At 43.1% G+C, this 21,529-nt stretch overlaps 1 protein-coding gene and 1 non-coding gene across 2 annotated transcripts in view; both read left to right on the top strand.

The window, feature by feature from the left end:
- The window catches only part of LOC142590282 (sodium-coupled monocarboxylate transporter 2-like), a 42,589-nt gene extending 31,874 nt beyond the window's left edge, over nt 1-10,715 (top strand). The window contains exons 11-17 of the mRNA XM_075702273.1: nt 5,544-5,653; nt 6,788-6,855; nt 6,938-7,024; nt 8,183-8,367; nt 9,269-9,369; nt 9,902-9,996; nt 10,451-10,715. Coding sequence (XP_075558388.1) covers nt 5,544-5,653; nt 6,788-6,855; nt 6,938-7,024; nt 8,183-8,367; nt 9,269-9,369; nt 9,902-9,996; nt 10,451-10,582 — 778 coding nt within the window. The 3' untranslated portion in view covers nt 10,583-10,715. The remainder of the gene's footprint in view (nt 1-5,543; nt 5,654-6,787; nt 6,856-6,937; nt 7,025-8,182; nt 8,368-9,268; nt 9,370-9,901; nt 9,997-10,450) is intronic.
- On the top strand, nt 4,342-4,414 carry TRNAS-CGA (transfer RNA serine (anticodon CGA)). Its single transcript has one exon. It is a non-coding gene; the product is annotated as a tRNA-Ser (tRNA).
- Nucleotides 10,716-21,529: the final 10,814 nt, after the last annotated feature.

Below are 21,529 nucleotides of genomic sequence, written 5' to 3'. Positions count from 1 at the left end.
CTACCAAATTATCAACAAACTGAATTTTAGAGCTGTAGAATACATGGCGAGCAATATATGTGAAGAAGTTCTTTTAATTATCTTTGATATAGAATGGTGTTCTTGAGCTCCAGCTGAAACATAACACTTTGAATGCGCTGTGTTGAGCTCCTTTCTAGTGTGGAACACGGTTGTAGAGTAAATAGGCATGGTGCTAGTGCCTGCCTCAGTTTTGAAAACACATGCTTTGAGAAGCAATAATGGAATATGCCGGAAATATCGTAGCGCAGAACACGACACAGGAAGTTGGGCAATGCTGAAAACTGCGTGGCTTCGGCCGGATTTCGCAGTTAATGCTCTCAGGTTGTCATAAGACACATGTTAACGGTAAAGACAACTATCTTTCAACTACCCCACAGAGACAGTGATATACGTGTTCTGAGAAACATTGAGAATTTACTATGCCAGTTACAGAGTACTCTGTTTTGTCCATACGTCCTATATGGCAAAAATCAGGAAGTTGCACGAATATAGTACGAATGAATGTGTTCTTTTTTAATGTCTATATGCTTGTGTCTGTCATTTTCTTGGTTTTGTGCGCTTCGAATGGCTAAAGATATAATGACAGATCTATAGCTTTTATGGGTATTTCAATAACGTCCATCTGGCAATAGGTGTGCCTACAGGCCAATTCCTAGAATTCCAATATCACAGGTATATTTTGTCGTTGTCAAAACTGCTGTCGCGAAATGCGAGGTCCTGTAAGGTGTCTAATTAAGTAAGTGGCAACCACAGTAAGTGGCGGCACAAAACTAAGCAATTTTGTAGCGCTCTACCTTGGCGCCTACTTACTTTTTTTTCAGAGAAGAATTAACGTTTCTTTTACCTTTCCTCGTATGAAGTAGGCAAATAGGAACGCGCGTTGCTCCGAAGTCAACGTAGAATAGATGGGTGGCTTACGCCGGGCTCCGTCATCTAAAGTAACGTCATTAGCTGTGTTGCTGAACCTAGCATGAACGTTCAAACGCACTGCCCTCTTTATCTTTTTAGTGGGAACATTTGACTGTATAGGAACAAAAAAATTGCACGTTGTAAAGCCGAGTCCGTTTAAGCCCTTACTTATTGAGTGGTTTTTGTATTGGAAAGGAGTCGCGCTTCGTATTATCACTGGAAATATATTCTAGCCTTCGTTTAGAGAGGGGGGACGCGTGCTCATCTTAAAAGAAAACGATTTTCGCATTGTTGCTGCTGTTGAACAAGAAGGTGAAACCACCCTGCATATCGGGATAAAATGATATACAACATCTAATTATTGCTTGATTAAAAAAGCTGTCTAGATATACAAAACTACAAAAAGTATCAATACAGGGAGCCTTGCAAGTGTTAAACTTTTAACTGCGTACGTTTACATGCATGCTATAGAAAAGAAGAGAGAACGAAATTGTTCAAAAGGTATTGCAACTGGTTGTACGTCGAAATGTGTGACCTCCCTATTGTAAAATTTGTATGAGAAATTGAACAAGATGTATGCATGTCGCACAGATTTGACCAGAAATGAACGATATGCTATGCATATTGAACGAGCTCTCTTAGAAAATGGGCGAGATCTGTATGATGTCGTACGCTGACTTTCACGAAGTCCACGAGATTTATGCGATGTCCTATAAGAATTCGTAGAGCTTGTATGACATGTGTGCGATATGTTGCGTAGACCTGACGAGATTATGTATGAGGTGTGTGAGGTGGCGTGTCATGTGTACGCATTGTAGTCGTATGAGCAACATGATTTTTGAGGATGACTATGAATTGCATACAAAGTATGTGCACTGAAGTCGTATGCATACAAAAGCTCATTAATGACAGTGACCTTTATGATGAGTTGTTTGTAGTACATGCAAGAGCATGATCAATGTGCTGTATGATGAAATTGGACCATTGTGACAGATATACACCAGCATAAACTACAGAGCAAATAAGATGCTCAGAGTTCAACTTCTCGAATTTCATGCAACGAACACATACATCCCCACCAAAGCTGGCGTCGGTACTTTTGATCCAATGATTTTCACTTGGGGACATATTCTCGGATGAATACTTATGTCGATACTACTGCCTTCGCATGGCGCATTCCTCAACCAGCCAATAAGCACTGGATGATATTGTCGAAAGCTATCATGAGAGAATGAATCCCTTGTTCAGAGTAGATCTGCCTAAGATTTTAATGCAATATAGGAGTCGGGTACAATCAAAATTTCATAATAAAACGTTACATGTTTGTTTGCGCACACAATAAAAAAATCTGCCAATGTGATTATAGCGCATTGGAAACACTTCAAACAAGGACGAGTTGGCAAAGCAGCTTTTTGCAGGCAGTTTGATCAGTGATAAAAGATGCACGTGCTTTTTCACATCCTAATAATATTGCTTGCATCAGAGATGTCAGTCAGAGATAGTAATTGGTGAACATGAACCTGTATATTGTCCAAATAGCCAAGTGCGTTAAACACAATACTGTGAAATACAAATCTGCTTTCTTTTCGTTTTTCTTTTTTTTAACTTCGCACATTGCGCATTCTTGTGCAGATACAAGGCATTACCATTTTCACGTGGCGGACAGATGTTGCTGCGGTAGTCGCCAAAGAATACTTACGCATTAAAATACGCTGGAAGTGCTTATTAACTAGCGGGCATATGTTTCTCCTTCCACCTTTCTATTGAGCTAGGGTAGCGAGTGATGTTTGCTAGCAGCACACGCTGAGTTCCAGGCCCTGCCTGTGGCGCATCCACCTGGCGTGGGAGTCAGTTCACAGCTGCTTGCCGATCAGCTGTGTCTGCTTATTCTGGCCGCCAACAGATGGCGCTACAAGCGGATGTGCTTCCCCTTGCTGCCTGTTGCTGGCGCATAAAGCAGCCTCCGCAGAGCACAGACCGTGCGCTCGTATGTTCGCTTTCATAAAGGACCACCTTGCACCACTGTGAGGCTCATGAATAAATTGAACTGGACATTCGTGTGCTTCGTCCTCTATATCAGAGGAATTCCTCGAAGTGCTAACAGTAGGCTATTGTGCTCGACGTGCCTTTCACTCGATATTCGTCGCGAGTGGTGCCATGTCCATATCAAGCCTCGTATTCACATCGAACAACGTGTGCTAGAGTTATTGATAAAGACAGGTCTGTCACAAGGTCACAGAGAAAGTGTGGTAGGTGGCCAGACAATGCTGTGGTCAACGCATGCTGCGAACCAGCTCCAAACGCGAACCACAATTCATTTTCCAGCTTGCGGCAGAAGCTGAGCGCGCAGACTTATTAGACAGTTTATTTTATGGTTTTCAGCTGAATGCGTGATGGCGTTAGAGAGTACGCCAATGGAGGAGTCGGACCGGCGATCGTCTAACTTGTGTTAATATGGGCGGCTATAATATGGGCGCTATAATATGGATGGTATAGTCGCGCGCGAATGACTTTGTGCATATTTATTGCGCTTCACTGTTTTCCATTTCGATATATATATATATATATATATATATATATATATATATATATATATATATATATATATATTAGTCATATCATAAGAAGCCAACAAACACTGACACCAAGGACAACATAGGGGAAATTACTTGTCCTTAATAAATGAAATAAAGAAACGATATATTATTGGAAATTAAACTGGATGAAAAAACAACTTGCCGCAGGTGGGAACCGAACCCACAACCTTCGCATTTCGCGTGCGATGTTCTACCAATTGAGCTACCGCGGCGTCGTTTTCCCATCCACTTTATTGGGTATTTATGTGTCCTAGTAGAACCCTGGGAGTGTTAGCCAGCGCCACCACTCACAGACCTTGACAGCGGATGTGGAACGTTTTTTCTGCCGCAGGCGTCACGAGAACGTGATCTTTTAGGGTGAAGGCAACTGGTCAATAAACCCACATATGCTACCTGAAGGCATCAATGTTGCCGGATTCGAGACCCTCGTTATGTAATGAACGAGAAGAAAGGGGGTTAACCGAGGGGCCCGATTTTTATTAGTCATATCATAAGAAGCCAACAAACACTGACACCAAGAACAACATAGGGGAAATTACTTGTGCTTAATAAATGAAATAAAGAAACGATAGATTATTGGAAATTAAAGTGGATGAAAAAACAACTTGCCGCAGGTGGGAACCGAACCCACAACCTTCGCATTTCGCGTGCGATGCTCTACCAATTGAGTTACCGCGGCGTCGTTTTCCCATCCATTTTATTGGGTATTTATGTGTCCTAGTAGTAACAGTAGTCTCCTAGTAGTAGTCCTAGTAACACTCCCAGGGTTCTACTAGGACACATAAATACCCAATAAAGTGGATGGGAAAACGACGCCGCGGTAGCTCAATTGGTAGAGCATCGCACGCGAAATGCGAAGGTTGTGGGTTCGGTTCCCACCTGCGGCAAGTTGTTTTTTCATGCACTTTAATTTCCAATAATCTAACGTTTCTTTATTTCATTTATTAAGCACAAGTAATTTCCCTTATGTTGTCCTTGGTATCAGTGGTTGTTGGCTTCTTATGATATGACTAATAAAAAATCGGGCCCCTCGGTTAACCCCCTTTCTTCTCGTTCATTATATATATATATATATATATATATATATATATATATATATATATATATATATATATATATATATATGTGATTGCAAAAAGAACCTCAGCATAAGAAAATGACGGGGTATAAAGACATCAGTTAAACATATCAGGAGGTAGGGAAGCCAAACCAGGAAGCCACAAAAAGACACTACTTCAGATTACCACATCTGAGCACGAGGTCGCGGGATTGTATCCCGGCCGCGGCGGCCGCATTTCGATGGGGGCGAAATGCGAAAACACCCGTGTACTTAGATTTAGGTGCACGTTTAAGAACCCCAGGTGGTCGAAATTTCTGAAGTCCTCCACTACGGCGTGCCTCATAATCATAAAGTGGTTTTGGCACGTGTTGTGATGGTTGTGCACGTGTTGTTGCAGCACACGTGTTGTGATGATACCGAAATCCGCGTTCAAACAGATACAAAGATGCATGGCTAACGCAAGTCTCTCCTAATCTTTTGATGTAGAATGCCTAGATTATTTCCCGTGTGGTTTGGGATTTGTGTTGAAAGAATTTTTGTGTCTTCAAACAAAGGTTTACAACATAAATTAAGCTAATACTTGCGTATTCACACCGAGCCTTAGCGCAAATATATCTCCTTTTTGTATTGTCCACCTTGCGCTTGTGTTTGTTACGAGTGTTTAAAGCAAGATGAAGATTGCCAGCGCGGATACATTAAAAGGACAAGAATGACGGGAACTAGGAAAAGCGCTAAGAACGAAACCTGCGCGTGTCCTTGTTGATGTTTTTCTTGCCTTGTTATTGCACCGTGAATTTTCGTCAGTAATCAGCAATTATGCCGTCCTGCCACAAGTATATTCTACAGCGTAATGCATGCTTGGAATGCGGAAAAAATAAACTGAGTAGATTATTAGTTGAAGCTCGATAATGTCGTTGAATACTTACACATATACGTTTTTTTCATTTTCTCTGCAGCACCGTGTCGTCTGTTGTGAATTCCCATGCGGCGACCTTTTACATCGATGTATTCGGACTGTACTTCAAATTCAGTGAGCGCAATGCTGTACACGTCATGCGCTCATTAGGCAAGTAATACAAAAATGCATATTTTCAGTACGCCGAAGCGCTAACGCCCAATCTTGTGGTCGACAAAGCTGAGTCACGAAGTCAAGGTAGCTTTAAGTTCACAAACTTTAAGCTATTAACATACTCTCGTCCAATACAATTCACTTTTACTTTCCACTACATGTGCGGGCTTTGAAGCGGTGTCGGAGCAGAAGTTGAAAAAGGAATTCAGAAGTGCCATGGTTTTGGGCGAATTAAGGGTACCTAATTTATGTCTGCACCATTCGCAATAAAAGCCAGAAAAAAAAAACTAGAAAAGAAGGGAACGAATATACTTGCAGATATAAAGCCATGCAAACGACAGCTTTTTTGGAATCACCTTTATGCATTATGCCATTGTTAGCACATGTGAGCACTTGTTTGGAAAACGTGTACCTGGAGTAGCAGCAGCGTCTCACTTGTGCACGCACAACAATTCTAAGAGTAGCATCCACACGCATGGGACTCGCAGCTATATGTGTACTATATATAAGCATGCCTGACTTGTATATGATTACTCCCATAATATTTCTCCAGAGAGAATATCCGCCTAAAATATTTTATTAACTTTCAAATTTCCAGTTGCTGGATCGAAGCTTGAGAGCCGAGAGAAATGTAAAACGCGCGAGCATGCAACATGCATCGCTTGCAAGTTAGAGATTAGGACGTAATAAGGCGAAGGCCGCAAGGCGTAAGACGTCAATAAACATTCCGTTTAAAACAGGGAACGATAATAATTTCTTTAAATATTGAAAACGGTATCAGAACTTACTGGTTCACTATTATCTAGAATACGTGCTTCCATTAGTCTATTAAACCATATCGCAAATAATGTGACTGGCACTCAGTGACGGCAACCAGATCTATAAATAATAAAGAATACAGATAAGCGAATGATACAAATGAGTCAAAACGATGAGATGCCGAGAATATTAGCGAAATATGGGTTAGTTGATACTTATTGTTTTGATAGAGGTGCGCGTTTGCAATCTTAGTTATTCGCACTGCTCTTCTTTTTATACTTGCCTTTACAAAAACCAAAAGAAGTGTTACGCAGAGATTCAAAAGCCGTGCGCCATGCACTGCTGTTAATACATCAACAACTTTCTTTGCAGCATTTGCAAGCGGAACCATAATGACATTGTTTGCTATCGCAGTTCCTCTGATGGGTACAGCAACGGGGGTATGTAGAAAACATCGCCCAGCATTGCTGTTTTCGGATATCTTATGTTTTGATTTGGTAAAAACTCTCTCGTTTCTTGCAGCTCTTCCTGTCTCTGTATGCGTCTGCCTCGGGTCCATTCGCTGGGCTCATCCTTCTAGCCATATCATCTCCCTGGGTCAATTCTAAAGTGGGTGTCACTCGCTTTACTCTAAGAGGGTGTCGCGTGCACAAATTGAGCGTAAAATACACTGAACAACCTCCTATGTAAGAAGTATGAAAAGCGCAATTAATATGCAGGTGTGCCCGTTCCCCTAATGATGCAAAGATGGCGACCGCATGTGCCTTCTTGAAAACAAAGGGACACTAACGTGAAAACTAATTTAGGATCCATTAGTACATTGCCTTTTCGCAGCACTAATAAATGTCACGCCTCAATTGGAGAGAGGCTTCTCAAGTCAAAAAGGACACAAAAATGAGAGAAGGGCGGTGGCGGCGGCGCTTCCTGCACCAGCAATTCCTGAAGTCATGAATTCGAACCGTGACGTCATGAATTCAAGCCGTGACGCCATGTATCTACGAGAGTAAAGCTAAGTTTCAGCTGGTATAGATATCCATTGTATTGCATTCTCAAAGAAGGCAAAGGCGAAACTCGAAAAGTTTCCAAAACATGTAGGGCGCAGCAGCGGCCGAAACAAGAAAATACACTTGGAAATCCGTGTCAGCACACTGACGTACCAACGCTGAGGTTCGGGTGCAAAATATTCTGTTCTAACATAAAACCAATTTGCTACTGCGATAATTCAGTAAAAAAGTGTTTTGAAGGAATACTTTATCAGTCCCAACTAATTTACCCTTTGTTGCAGTTGTCCCTTTAGTATTCTGAGTTCGTCAGCCGAACGTGCTACCTTCCTCAAGTACGCAGTACACCATCTTCCCGCCACATGATGACACGGTCGTTACGAGTTGTCCTTTCCTAATGCTAACGTTCAACAAAATGCATGGCCAGAGTATGAATTACGAAAGAGTGTTTACATATACAGTATAACATTTAGCTAGGCGTGTTAGATGCTTTGCGCAAGCACCTGTTCAATTTTAGACAATGGGTCTCGCTGTCTTTCCGTTCGCTAGCGTCATTTCATGCTGTCCGTAATGTGCGCTACCCTGGGGCCCGCACGTCAGCGCGCTTACAATTGTGTTTCAACTGTCCTTCAATGAAACGCACGGCTATAACATGCGCGTAAATACAACCCGAACGTCAGTCTTTCTTTCAAGGCTGCCTAGGTAATTGCATTTTACTAGCTACAAACATCGCTGTGGTTCGTCTTTCCCTCGAACAATATCGCAGGGTGCTGCTTGGTCGAGCTTGCTGGTTTGTGTGCTCCAGCTGTGGCACGCAGTGGGGAAAACCTTCTTTACAGAGACGCGGGCGCCGGCATTTGTGGGAACGCTTGATCGATGCCCCGTGGCGGAAAACAGCACGGCTGAAAGCCGGACTCTCGCAGCCACGCCATACTCCATGTTGACACAGAGGTTTGTAAATGCACGAAATATGTTGTAAAGTTAAATATGTTCTAAAATTTTGGGTTTTTCCTGGTGCATGCCTCGTATAGTGGGAAAAAAACCTACGGAAACTAATGCCGTCAGGTCGTTTTGCTGTGTCTGACTATTCCTAGTATCCGACTGAAGAAGTAAGGGTTTTGCAGAACGGAGAGAGTAGGAAGGATAGTGAAAAATAATAGTTTTGCTGGAATCCGTCAAGTAATGAAATTTTCATGCTAAGAAAAGTTGGTATGTGCAACAAAGTAGCGCCGAAATTACAAAGAAAAGTAATGCTTATGGGACAAGCGTTGATATTCGGCCTTGCTGATAAAAATACTTGGGATTGCTTAAGCGCATTGATAACGAGAACAAGCAAGTGGACGAACTCACGTGCTTGTTGCTGTCCACTTGCTAGTCCTCGATGTCAATGAGATTCAGCCATCGGAAGTAACGCCTGCGACTTTCCTTTGTAGCGCCGCGCGGCTCACCTGGTTGTCAACTTTGCAACATAAGCTTACTTATCCTACTATAGTAATACCCGCAGGGCCGAAGGAATTATGGAGGGGTGAGTGGTTACCTTTAGTTGAATATCTTTCTGTAGAATATTAGTACAATGTCGTAAGAACCTTTCACAGGAAAAAAATACACGCACGCAAATATGCATGCAAAAACCCACGTCTTAGTATTCGTCAATAAAATAGCGTGGCTCTACAGTCAGGTTGACGAAATTTTTTTTAGGGCTGCCCAACTGCGCGATAACTTGGACTCCTGGTTACGACAGCACTAATACAAGAAAAAAATATTTTGCTGACATATTCAATCTAGCGAATGTGTTGAAAGTGTTAGTAGCCTGGCCACGGCTAAGATATTGTTTGCGAACATTTGTTTTCAGTTCTCAAGGATTTCCTCTGTATGAGCTCGCATTCTTTTGGAGCTCTTTTATTGGTGCCTTGCTTACAATATTTCTTGGGACTGCAATCAGCATCCTAACAGGTGAGCTAGATATTCTTGTATTTTGAGTTGATTTGGCTTAGTTCACACCGTCAAAGGGCACACAATAAAATGCACCCTAGAGGTGAGGATAACGGGGAAAAGCAGCACTTTAGCAACTTCACCAGGCCGATTTCCCTGCCATGGCGTAGTGTGAAACATGACAAACGGAGTAATTAAGACCAGACATATTACACGGAGACGAGAAAAAAAGATATGTGACAATATTAGCCTCAAGATAAAGCCATATATTCTGCTGGCCCCGAAGATCAACACCACGGAGTCCTAATAGAGTGGGCTTCTTCCGAATCATATTGTCTGACTCAGTAATACGAATTCCTCGCCATATTTTCTGACGTCAAGTTTCTCACCTCGTATGTGAAGAACTGCTGTGGCACAGTTAAACCATACACGTGTAATACAATATATTTATGAGCATTACTGAGGTCACAAGCAGCTTAATATAGATCTTGTTCGCAAGAAAACCGGGATTCAGGTCAGAAATGCACACAAGACGCTTCTTTTCTGGTTTAAGGTGGAGTCAAAACATGTAAAGACAACCTGAGTCTCACAAGTCCCCTCTTTTTGAGCCTTTGGAGGCGCTTCAACTTTCTTGCCCGAATAATTCAGGTGAGTTCAAGCAGCTGCAAAATGCTGAAGTAGAAGCTAATGAATTGCTATAATCTTACGTGTACACATAAAATAAGAATAAACGTGATGTAGAACGAAGTTTCGGACCATTTACAAATATAGATAAGTAAGATACTTTGATTCTTTCATGCAATCCGCAAGCGCGCTCACACCATGGTAGCCTATTGAAAAAAATATTATTTCACTTCGTAACTCTTCAGTGAATTTATATTAGACCTATATATCACATCGCTTTCTTTAGTGTGTGTCGATGACGCGTAGTATATCACCTACCACGTTATCTTCCATAAGTGTAAGCTCCAACAGACGTAAGCTGTGCGCGAAGCGTAACGGAATGATTACGCTCTGTACCTACGGTTATATTTATATAAAGCCAAAAATTCTTTTTGCGTTTTGGATGTGACAATGATTCCTATTACTCTAACTATCGCAGGTTGACAAAGAAGCAAGAGATGGCCACGGAAAATTGCTTCCCGGGGATGAAGACGTAACTGAAGAAACCATACTTGGTGCCGAGATCTCTTTAGAAAAAGAAGATAACTATTTCCTGGAAACTCTGGCATAGTAACGAGCACCAGTGCCAATTATTTCTTTATAGGTCTTGCAGCTACATGTGATATCAAGGAGCAAACACTTCAGAAACATGTGAATTTTCACATAAATGTCGCAATAAACCCATCATTTTCATTGTCAAACTATGCCCATTTGAAATGGTATTTGCAGTCCATCTTGTTTTGAAAATAGGCCGTGCCGAAATCCACGTTTATGTGACGGCTCCCTTCGGAGAACTGAATCTAATCTAAGAGGCTTTGCCTTTTCTAGCTGCATACGCCGGAAGCAAATTTAGGGGGCGAAAGAACGTCATAGACGCCATGTTTTGGACACCGGCAGTCGAGCGATGTGTGGGTCAAAGAAACGCCTAATGCGTAATGTGTTGGTGCTCGAAGAAGGATACCAGTGCGATCTTATTGTGTCCCAGGAATAATAACGACAAAACCGCAACACAAACAATGTCTTCCACTACAAAGTTTTCTTGGGTCAATTGCTTCATAAATGAGAAGGAAAACAGTAACGCTATAGAAACAAGGACGAGACAAGAAAGCGCCAGTCCTGTGCACGCGCCTCGCCCTTGTTTCTTTCGCATTATTGTTTTATTTCCCAAAGACTACATTTAGCCATGCGGTTTGACAAATACATGTATCACAGCTAGCGTTAGTCAAGGTGTTCAAAGAACACAGAAATACAAAAGGGTTTTAATATCGTGTCTTGCACTGCGATTTTTCAATCCGTTCTTTTTTGAACAGCTTGGCTAACGTCAGCTGTAGTACTCTATATATAAGTACAATGATCGAATTTTTCACTCCTAACTATGAGCCCCCATTCGGTCCGCATTATTTATTTATTTATTTATTTATAGCATACCTGAGTCGGCCGAAGGCATTATTGCTCAGGAGGCTGCTATAGAAAGATGTGTTAAATTATTCGCAGAAACAAACAGTAAATAGCTTAAGCAAACTAACGCCAATGTGAAACATACAAAAAGTAAACATTTTCAAGCGTTACAGAATATCAATACAAAATTAAGGCAGTATTTCTTTGTCACAAGCACCGGGGGGAATAAAAGTCGTGATTATGAAACAGTTAAACACATTCTGCCAGCAACAAATTCTAGTTTGTCACAGTTTGTGGAACGAAGCCTTTGGTAAAACAGTTTGTATTACAACTGTATTCGCGTATCTTCTTTGAGTGGTCAAGTAGATTCGAGACAAAAGATGCCACGAGAGGTTGTTGCAGCTATCAATGCCTGTTTCATTATAGAAGATACGAAGTAAGAATTTGAGCATTACATTTCTTATGCTGGTAGTTAACATTTCCTAGCCCAGCAATGCTTCTATTTCAGTGACACATTCGAAAGGGTTGTAATTATTGAAGAGAAAACGTTCAGCCTGATTTTGAAGTTTTTCTAATAATTATGCCAAATAGTCCTGATGTCGGTCCCAAATAATAAAAGCATAATCGAGGATGAATCTGACATGCGAAAAATAAAGTAGTTCTTCAACATCATTCGACGCTAATTTGAAATCTCTAGGAATAAAAAAAAAACATTTGCTTGCCCTAGATATTGCCTGGGTAATGTTTACGTTCCATTTGAGTTTCCGAGTGAAGTAAACAGCAAGGTGCTTCCACTCTAAGATGAATGTTATTGTTATGTTCTGAACTTTGTACTGCGTTTGAGGTTCGAAATTTTTGTATCGAAAACGGACGTGATTACATTTATTCATATTTAGGTTTATTTGCCAGCGTAGACAACAATTTGCTATTTTATCAATGTCTTTCTGCCAGGTTGTTACATCTGATGGTAAATTTATTTTACTTTAATGAACGCAGTCGCCTGCAAATAGTTTCAAGAGGGACTGCATGTTATCAACAATGTCGTTAATGTGTCTGAGGAATAACAGTGGCCCCAAACGCTGCACTTGGGCACTTATGAAGACAGACATATTGTGATGAACTACACCCATTAACAAGTACACACTGTTTACGACCATTTAGATAATTACAAATTTAGTTTTGGGTTTTAATATCTATGTTTAAGGAGGTTAACCTAATATTTAACAAGTGATGAGATAGTGTGTCTAATCCATTCTTTAAGTAATGGAATGGTGCATCTACGTGTTTATTCTTATGAAGAGAGTTACCTATGAGGTGGTGCAATGCAACTAATTATTTGTCACGTGACTTACCTTTACGAGAGCCGTGCTCTGAGGCAGTAACAAAGTTATTAGATTCAATGTATTTAAATAGCTCAGTATACAATTTATGCTTAAAAACCTTGTAGGATAGTGAAGTTAAGGATATTGGCCGGTAATTTTTCAACAGTTTCTTGCCTCCTCATTTAAAGATGGGAGAAACACCTGCGATTTTCCAGTCCTGCAGAATCAAATCAATTTCGTATGAGACTTGAAATATAATACAGAGATATTGCGCAATAATGCCGTGACAGTTCTTCCGATTATAGGATGGAATTCTATTAAGACCCATAGGTTAAGAGGTGTCCAATTCTTATAGAAGACAGTCGATAGCATGCACATTGATGTTTATTTGAGGCATGCAATGGTGAAAGGCGCATTTTGTAGGAAGTAATGTGGTCGCGTTAGCCATCAGACCCTTCCAAAACACCGATTTAAAATATAGATTAAGCACTTCAACCTTTTTAGCGCTGTTGTTGCGGTAGTGCGTTCTATCTTAGAGCAGGAACTCATATGTGATTGCTTCTATTGTTTTTATATATTTCCAGAAAATTTTAGGTTTTCTTCAAGTGTGTGTGTTTAATCCGCAAAAGATACATGCTTCGCTTTCTTGATTCCTAGTTTTAGCATCCGGTTCGCATCCTTTAGTGTTGGCAGTTGAGTGGATAAGCGCTATTATTACAGCATTTGTTGTACGTGCTTCTAGCTTTCCGTATCAGTCCACGGCCTTCAGAATCAAACCATGGTTTATTTTTTTTCTTTTGCCTCAGGAATTTTATGTGGACATGTTTCTCTAGGAGTTCTAATAATTTGTTGTGACACCTAGAGATAAACGCTCTGCATCATTGCTCAATGATAGACGCCGGAAGGTTGGAAAGTATGATACTAATTCTGCCTTGAAGCTATTAAAATTGCCTTTTTAATATTAGAATATTTGGCGTAGTAGTTGCACCCGTATCGGAACAACTGAAATGTTTAAGTTTGTAATCACTAAGTCCAGTTCACGCATGCCAGGTTGGGTTGAGACTTTGTCACAATGTTGGGGTCATTACAAAGCACAAGATCTTATCTAGCCTGTTGTCTAGTACGCACAAGTAGATATAGTAAATTGCTTAGCGTAATCAGTTCGTGAAAGATTGTATTGATTCGATATTTCTTAGTTATTGTGCCCTCAGTATTCCAAGTTAGGTCTGTGAGGTTAAAATCGACACGGAGACAAAATGGCATCCGAGAGCACTGATCAAATATCAACAAGGTTATGATTTGAGCTTTCCTTACTGTTGAGTAGCCGGTAGAAGGTTATAAATATTCCTTTAAACCCCTTTGACAGGCGCACTCGACACAATAGTGATTCCGAATCATTGTCATGTTAGTGTTGATATATACCTCTTATGAAATACACACGTCACTTCAAATGGCTCTAATAAGCAGGAAGTGTTCTATTGATGGTGAGGAACTGAAATGTAAATCTTTTTGATTAACACATACTTCTTAGTAGCAAATGAAAATTTGACAATGTCCGCATTTCACTACAAATAAGAAATGAATTGCAAGGGCAAGTAATAAAATGTACAACTGGATCGTTTCACAAGAAATTTCGTTCGCGGCTCAAAATGTTTATAATGTGATAGTGTCATTACAAACGGTGGCCTAAATAGGGTAGATGTAGTAGGAAGTTAGTCACTGAACACAAGTGCGGTCTGAGAGAATGTTTTGTTCAGAGTGTGAAAATTTAACAATTCCGGTACTCCAGAAGTAGCTAGTATGTATATGTTATAGTAGTCTATTAGATAATCCCTAGTTGTATATAAGACGGTGAATAAAGAAAGTAAAGGGAATTTTCGCATAACATCTTTATTTCAGTCGAGGAAGAAAACTACGCAAGTAATTTTTTCACTTAGGCCCTCTGCTCCCCATTGCAATCTTGGAATCGCGTTATCAGCTTCTGTATGCCGTCCGCGAGGAAAGTGCTTGATTTCTCATGAAGACAGGTCTGCAGCGTTTGATGAACGTCATCTGACATGAGTCTACGAACACGCAAGGCCTCCTTCAAAGCGCTGAGAATTCGCTAATCTGATAACACTATAGAGGATGGGGCAGCTACAGAGAACCAAGCCGGTCCACAGTGTAAACTGTGGCCCTTGCTCTATGAGGATTGACATTATCGTGGAGTACTAGCCCTCAGTTAGCATTTCGCGCGGCCCTTTCTTCGCGGAAGGGACACAGAAGATGATTGCGCGTTACCAAAAGTGCACTGCAATGCAGAAGGTATGTGTGAAAAAGTGATACATGCTGTTCTTGCTGTGCAGAAACAAAAATTCTATGGTGACCTAGTATTTGCTTTTTTTTTTATCCTGATATTTTCAGTTACGAACGTAACCTTTGTGCAGACCACAAGCCAACGAAAAACAGTTCTTGTGTGACGAAAAATTTCAAATTCAGCCATAGATTCATTGGAGAGTAGAGGAAATAATTTTTGCCCGGATAAAGCACGAGGATCACTGAGCGCTATGTAAGAACGTCGGGTTGTAAGTTAAAACCTGAATACAACTACAGATGCGACTGTTTCCTGGTTACTCACGGGTGGGAGTAAGTCGCACACGGATTTTCCTGTTTCATTACGAGCGTGCTACAGGTCCTGAAGTTGCTCATTGAGAAAGTAAATGTCGTCATGCACCACAGTACACGCGCCAAAGGAAGTGCTCAAATGCGTTTCCTTGTAAGCGCCTGGCAGGTCTGCAGTCGCCGCCGAATGATAAATGCTAGCTGGTTTGTTATCTCTAAATTCCAGTTACATATGCATATGTTTGAGGCTGTGACCACATACATATGTTTATCAGGCTGTAAGACCTCGCTTTAGTATGAAAGCTCATACGCTGCACATGACCACCGTTTATGACTGAGTCGTGCATTTATGCCACCTGACTGTAAGGCTGACTTTGTCGTGTTTGTTATATTTTTCTTATTCAATGCCGGCTTGTTATTTTATTTTCAATTTACGCCCCCTGAACGCTGAAAAAAGTGTCCAGTGCCGGCTAAAGGCTCAAACATGTCCTAAATATTATATTAATAAGAATTGCGGCACGAGAAATCTTACGATGAATGCTGACATAAATGCATTTTGCGTTAGAGCAATGACTATAGTTGCAACCCGAGTTGCCACAGGCACAAGGCATTATGTATGATACGTCTACTGCAGCCGACTTCCTCTTTTCTTCTTTTGCAAGATGGGCCTTTCAGAGGCGCCACCACGAAGTCACCGTGTTGCTTCGAAGACTTGTGTTATTACTGAACATTGTTCTCTTTCTGCTCGTACTAATTTGTGGCGCAGTGCAAGAACCTTCAGACATGTGTTTGCCGAGCTCTTGTGATGCGGGATAGATTCAGTCCAGCACCGAACAAATCTTTAAGGATTTTTATTTATTGTGATAGCAATTACATGGGCATTCAAGGCGCATATTTTGCTGTCACGCTGATGTTTCGTATCAAGTCCAAGGGCGATAACCCCGTCGCCTCGCGTCGTATGCTGTGTGTGAGAGTGAAATCACGCGAGGGAAGCCGTCTATCGCGGCTCAATCTGGCGCGCACGAAGGAGCCTTCCGTGCCGTGAAAGGCAGTGGCGGAATGGGAGGAAGGGGGGCAGCGTTGTGCTCCGGCAGCAACTGGGCATTTAGCGACGTGGCGCGACGGTAACTGACGATCGCGGCTGAACACTGCGTGCCATGTATGGAGGAAAGCGAGGAGGTAGCGCGGAAGGGAGGCGAGGCGGCTTCAACTCTGCCGACAAGTTCGCACTTTGCACGGCTACGCACGGTCGCCTGCGCCATATCAAAATGATCTGCATACGGCGCGTACCTTTGTGTGCGCTGTGTTCCAGCCGCTCTTGCGTTCAAGCGATAGACGGCACAAAAGTCACTGCGCTCGCTGCTGCTGCCGTGCTCGCTTGCACCAGCGCTTTAACAGCGAGCATCGGCGCTCATCGAGTTTGATGTCTTCATGTTTGCTTCTGCGCGTTGACACCGTGCTTGTTAATTCCGTTAGTGCGCATGTTCCCAAATTAATACGACCGATAAAACTACTATCCTTAGTTTTTATAGCTGTCTACTTATTTGCTATCGCAATCGATTAAAATATAGGGTTTTACGTGCCAAACCCACTTGAAAAACACAAGAGGAAATTTCAGCCTGTGGTATTTAGGGACGTTGTTTCTGTCGCTCTGTTGTCTGTCGTTCTGTTGCCTGACGTTTTGTTGTTTGACGTTCTGTTGTGTGACGTTCTGCTTTTTGTAGTGTGACTTCCAGTAGTCGAAAGTTCCGTAGTTCTTCATCACTATTTAATTAAAAATTGACAGAGAACTCTGTAAGGCCTTGTAAATTTGTTAGTAGAGAAAAGAAAAATATAAGAGTAAAAAAAAAAGAACAAAACTTCCCGACGAGGCATTCGAACTTGGGCCCTGAGAATCCCGAGCTCAGCATCTTACCGCTGCACCACACCGAATTTTTTTTTTCATTTTTCTTTATTGCATGGAAAACAAAACTGAAGGTGTATTACAAAGTGGCCAGAACTACGCACTTAAAACTATGGCAAACACACGCATGCATCTAACAAGTGCATCCAGTCTGGCGGAGGTTCTTGCGCAGCGTACACACTTCTCACATAAGCAGCCACGCCGAACATGTCTCTAAGTGTACATTTCGGCTACGTCAAGAATCTCTGTTTGCGTCGATGTTTACTTTTGCATTTTAAGAGTCAAGATGTGCTTTCACCGCCGCGCGTCAACTGCCGCATCTCTAGAGCAGTAAAAGTGTTCTTACCATCGACAGGTACATCGTGGATTGATAGAACGTCGATTTTTCTGTACGATATCAATATTAAATAAAAAATTCAGAAATGGACAACGGTGACCGGGGATGCAGTTAGGGTCGTTACTGCTAATTTCCACAGTTGTCTCTCGCTCTTTACACATTTGAGCGCACAAATAATTCGTGTGTACAATGGAAAATAGCTTAAATCGCGGATGAGTGTTCATTCTGACAGCATACTGGCTTCTCACGCCAGCGCTGTACCAGAATAATGAGACCCGAGTGAGACAGCTTTTCACGCAACTCTGTGGAATAACCCAAAACGTGTACTTCGCTTCGGGAAAGCTTATGCAATATTTCTGGGAAATTAACTAATGCGTCAGTATAACCGCACATGTAAGTCCACAGGGGTGTGTGCCACATTTTACCAAATAAAACAAAACGGATACGCAGCCATTGCCGCAGATGGTATGATTTTGAGCAGCGGCCAATTTTAAAGAGGCCGGTAGGGCGTTGCTGGTGCCTCGTCGTCACGGCACAATTATAGCAATTGGCCATGTCGACTTTAGTACCGGTGTAGGTGCTATCAGCATTGCCGACTTCAGAGAAGCATGACTGAATACCGCGCCAGAGAAAAGTACAGTGTACAGCCGTCAGCACGCTTAACACGAACGCTCCGCTGCGTGGCCTGAACTGCTTGGACTCACGCCAGCGCCGCTAAGTGTTGTGCTCTGTTATCTCAGCATGTTTGCGGCGGCTTACGACAGCTGGAGCGCAGCTCGATTTGACTGCTCGTCTTGTCTTTCGCTTGTGCGTGACCGGCGGGGAGAGTGCGCTCACTTGACATGTCCGTTACGCCACGTTTCGCTTGTGGCTTGTGGTCTCAGACGCATCCAGAAAGCACGTTGCGGTTTGCTTATCTCGGCAAACCGCAAACCGTTCGCGGCGTTTGGAAAGTTGAACAATAAATAAAACTAAAAATCCGGTGGCACTGTTGTCCATGTTCTTCATTTCGTGTATTCTCTGATAGCGCGCATAGGAGTGCTCTCGCAGGTTAGTGTCTGGCTCCCTGCTTAGTCCACGCTGCCCTGGAGATCCAGAGTCGGCGCGTAAGAGCTGCCTGGGCAAGAAAGACGGGTAGATGCGATGCAAACTAAGCTTTTACCGTCTAGTTATTGACCAAAAGCGCTAAGTGGCATCTTGTCGGGTAAGAAACTGGCTTTTTAGGTAACTAGAAAGACTCTGGCCATAGATACAATGTATCGAAAGGTATCATCTTTTAGCTTATAAGTGCACATAAGGTAACTCGACGCCCTCGTCGCATCTTGGTGACTTAAACAGCGGGTTCCCGGTCTTATTCCCAGTTTCATGCTTGACACTTTGCAACGCGCGTTTCCTATATAAGGTTTTTCGCTAGTTTTCAATTAGCTAAACTGCAGTTAATATTGTAAATGGCTGTGTGTTCCGACACTGGATCTTCATTGCATTGTGGACTAAACAGAAAACCAGACACTAACCTGCGAGAGCACTCCGATGCTGTCAGAGAATATAAGAAATGACGAACATGAACAACTATGCCACCGTATCTGCAGATTTATTTATTGTCCAACCTTTACAAATGCCACAATCCTGCATTTGCTCTCCTTTTCCTATTTATCATTTCCTCAAAGTGCCAGCTTTGAGTCCAAACCCGCAAGGCGCGCGAGATGTCGCCCGCCATTTCGCTTTGCCGATTTAGGCAAACCGCAACGTGTCTTCTGGACGCGCGTGAGACCGCAGCCAGGAGCGAAACGTGGCGGAACAGTCATGTCAAGTGAGCGCACTTTCCCAGCCGGTCAGGCACAAGCGAAAGGCAAGACGAGCAGTCAAGTCGAGCTGCGCCCCAGCTATCGTAAGCCGCCGGAAACACGCCGAGATAACAGAGCACAACACTTCGCGCCCCTGGGCTCAGTCTCAGCCGGTCTGGGCCACGCTGCGGAGCGTTCGTGTTAAGCGTGCTGACAGCTGTACACCACCGATGCGAAGCTGACATACAATTTTAATGTTTCGCGAAGGAAAGCGCTTCTGTCGCGGCGTCAGAACTTACGTCGCTGCGACAGAAAGTGTCACATTTCAACGCCGCAACAGAAAACTTGTAGTCCCGACAGAGAGCTCCTGTTGCGACGTCAGCATCGCTATTGCGATAGAAAGTTGTTGTTGCGACTTTTTAAACTCTTGTTATTGTGACAGAACGTTTCTGATGCGACTTCAGAACTCTTGGCCGTCCCGACCGAATGTTTCTGTTGCGACGTCAGAATTTCTGTCGTAACGTCAGAGTCGCTGTCACGATAGAAAGATGTTGCGACTTCAGACCTCTTGTTGCCACGACAGAACGGTTCTGTTGCGAGTTCAGAAATCTTGGTTTTCGCGACAGAATGTTTCTGTTGCGACATCAGAATTTCTGTTGTAATGTCAGGAATGTCTGTCGCAACTACGGAAACCTCAGGAACTTCTGTCATACAACAGGAATTTCTGTGGTTACGACAGGAATTCCTGTTGTATTTTTCAACTGGGAAGCCACAATCTGATTGTGAGGCACGCCGTAGTGGGGGATTCGGGAAATCTGAACCACATGGTTTTTTTTAACGTGGACCTAACTGGAAGTACATGGGTGATTTCGCGTTTCGCCCCCGACGAAATGCGGCCGCCGTGCCCGGGATTCGCTCCCGCGACTTCTTCGTGCTTAGCAGCCCAACACCTCAGCCACTAAGGAACCACGGCGGGTGATCAGAATTAATGCTTCGCCTTCCGGGCGTAACTGCGACGTTTTTCATTGAAGAGCAGCGGGAGAGAGATTAGATACGTCCGGGCCCCATACATACCTAGGTAGCACAAAAAAAGTCACCGTTTCGATTTAAAGGTGAAGCATTGATAGCGATAGCACAATATCACGTAGCTACACGAAGTGAGGCAAGTTGTTTTATTGACCGTATATGCTGCTGTAAACATTCGATTGCTTACTAAATTACCAAGCGCGATGTGACGCAGGCAGGGACATACATGAAATAAATCTGACTCGATGACCGCGGACACCAGCTGTCAGAACGCTGGCGTGATGAAGAGCGGCAGCAGCAGCGAGCGAGTTTCCCTTCGTGCGGCCTCTTGTTTCAACGGTGCACGGGGCCCTGCGGTGACGAAACGGTGGTTGACTCCTATGCCAGCTCCACGGCGTTGGTCGCGTTCTCGTGTGTAGCCGGACCGCTGGCAGACGACGCTGCGGGGGGCGCGCCGCCATCGGGAGCAGACGGCCCGTCGGGGGTGGTGACAGGCACGCCCTCGCTAGGAGTAACCAGGTGAGCGAGAACACAGCACACTCGTGGCCATCAGCTATTTCGGGTCGACTAGCGTTGGAATTCACCGCCGATTAGATCCAAGATGGCACACACGCGTTCCCGCTCAGCCGCGCCATGCGCAACCACCGCCCAAGTAGAAACGGAGACGTGCGCTACCATTCCTTTCTACCCCCCCCCATATTAGCGTGCGGACATCATACAGCTCCCACCTTCCTCCCTTGCCCCTTCGAGAAGAAGATGATGATGAAGAAGAAGAAGAAGAAGAAGAAGAAGAAGCAGTAGTAGTAGTAGTAGTAGTAGTAGTAGTAGTAGTAGTAGTAGTAGTAGTAGTAGTAGTAGTAGTAGAAGCAGTAGTAGTAGTAGTAGTGGTAGTAGTAGTAGCGGCAGTAGTAGTAGTAAACTTTAGTTGGAGCATTGATCATGGTAGCTTTCACCAAGGTAAAAATAAGTAAGAAGTTAACATCAAAATGATAACCCAACATGATGGTGTAGTGACTGTAATTGACGTTCTGCTACCAAGTCCGAGGGCAGGGGACGGAGCAGCGGCCGTGGTGGTGGCATATTAATTGAGGTTAAATGCTAAAACATTCATGGACCGCGCAATGGGGGCACGCGAAAGAACCCCAGG

The sequence above is a fragment of the Dermacentor variabilis genome, chromosome 8 (assembly GCF_050947875.1).
Source record: "Dermacentor variabilis isolate Ectoservices chromosome 8, ASM5094787v1, whole genome shotgun sequence".
NCBI classification, from domain to species: Eukaryota; Metazoa; Arthropoda; class Arachnida; order Ixodida; family Ixodidae; genus Dermacentor; species Dermacentor variabilis.
Note: the sequence above shows the minus strand (reverse complement) of the source record. Positions and strands in the feature narration are given on the sequence as shown.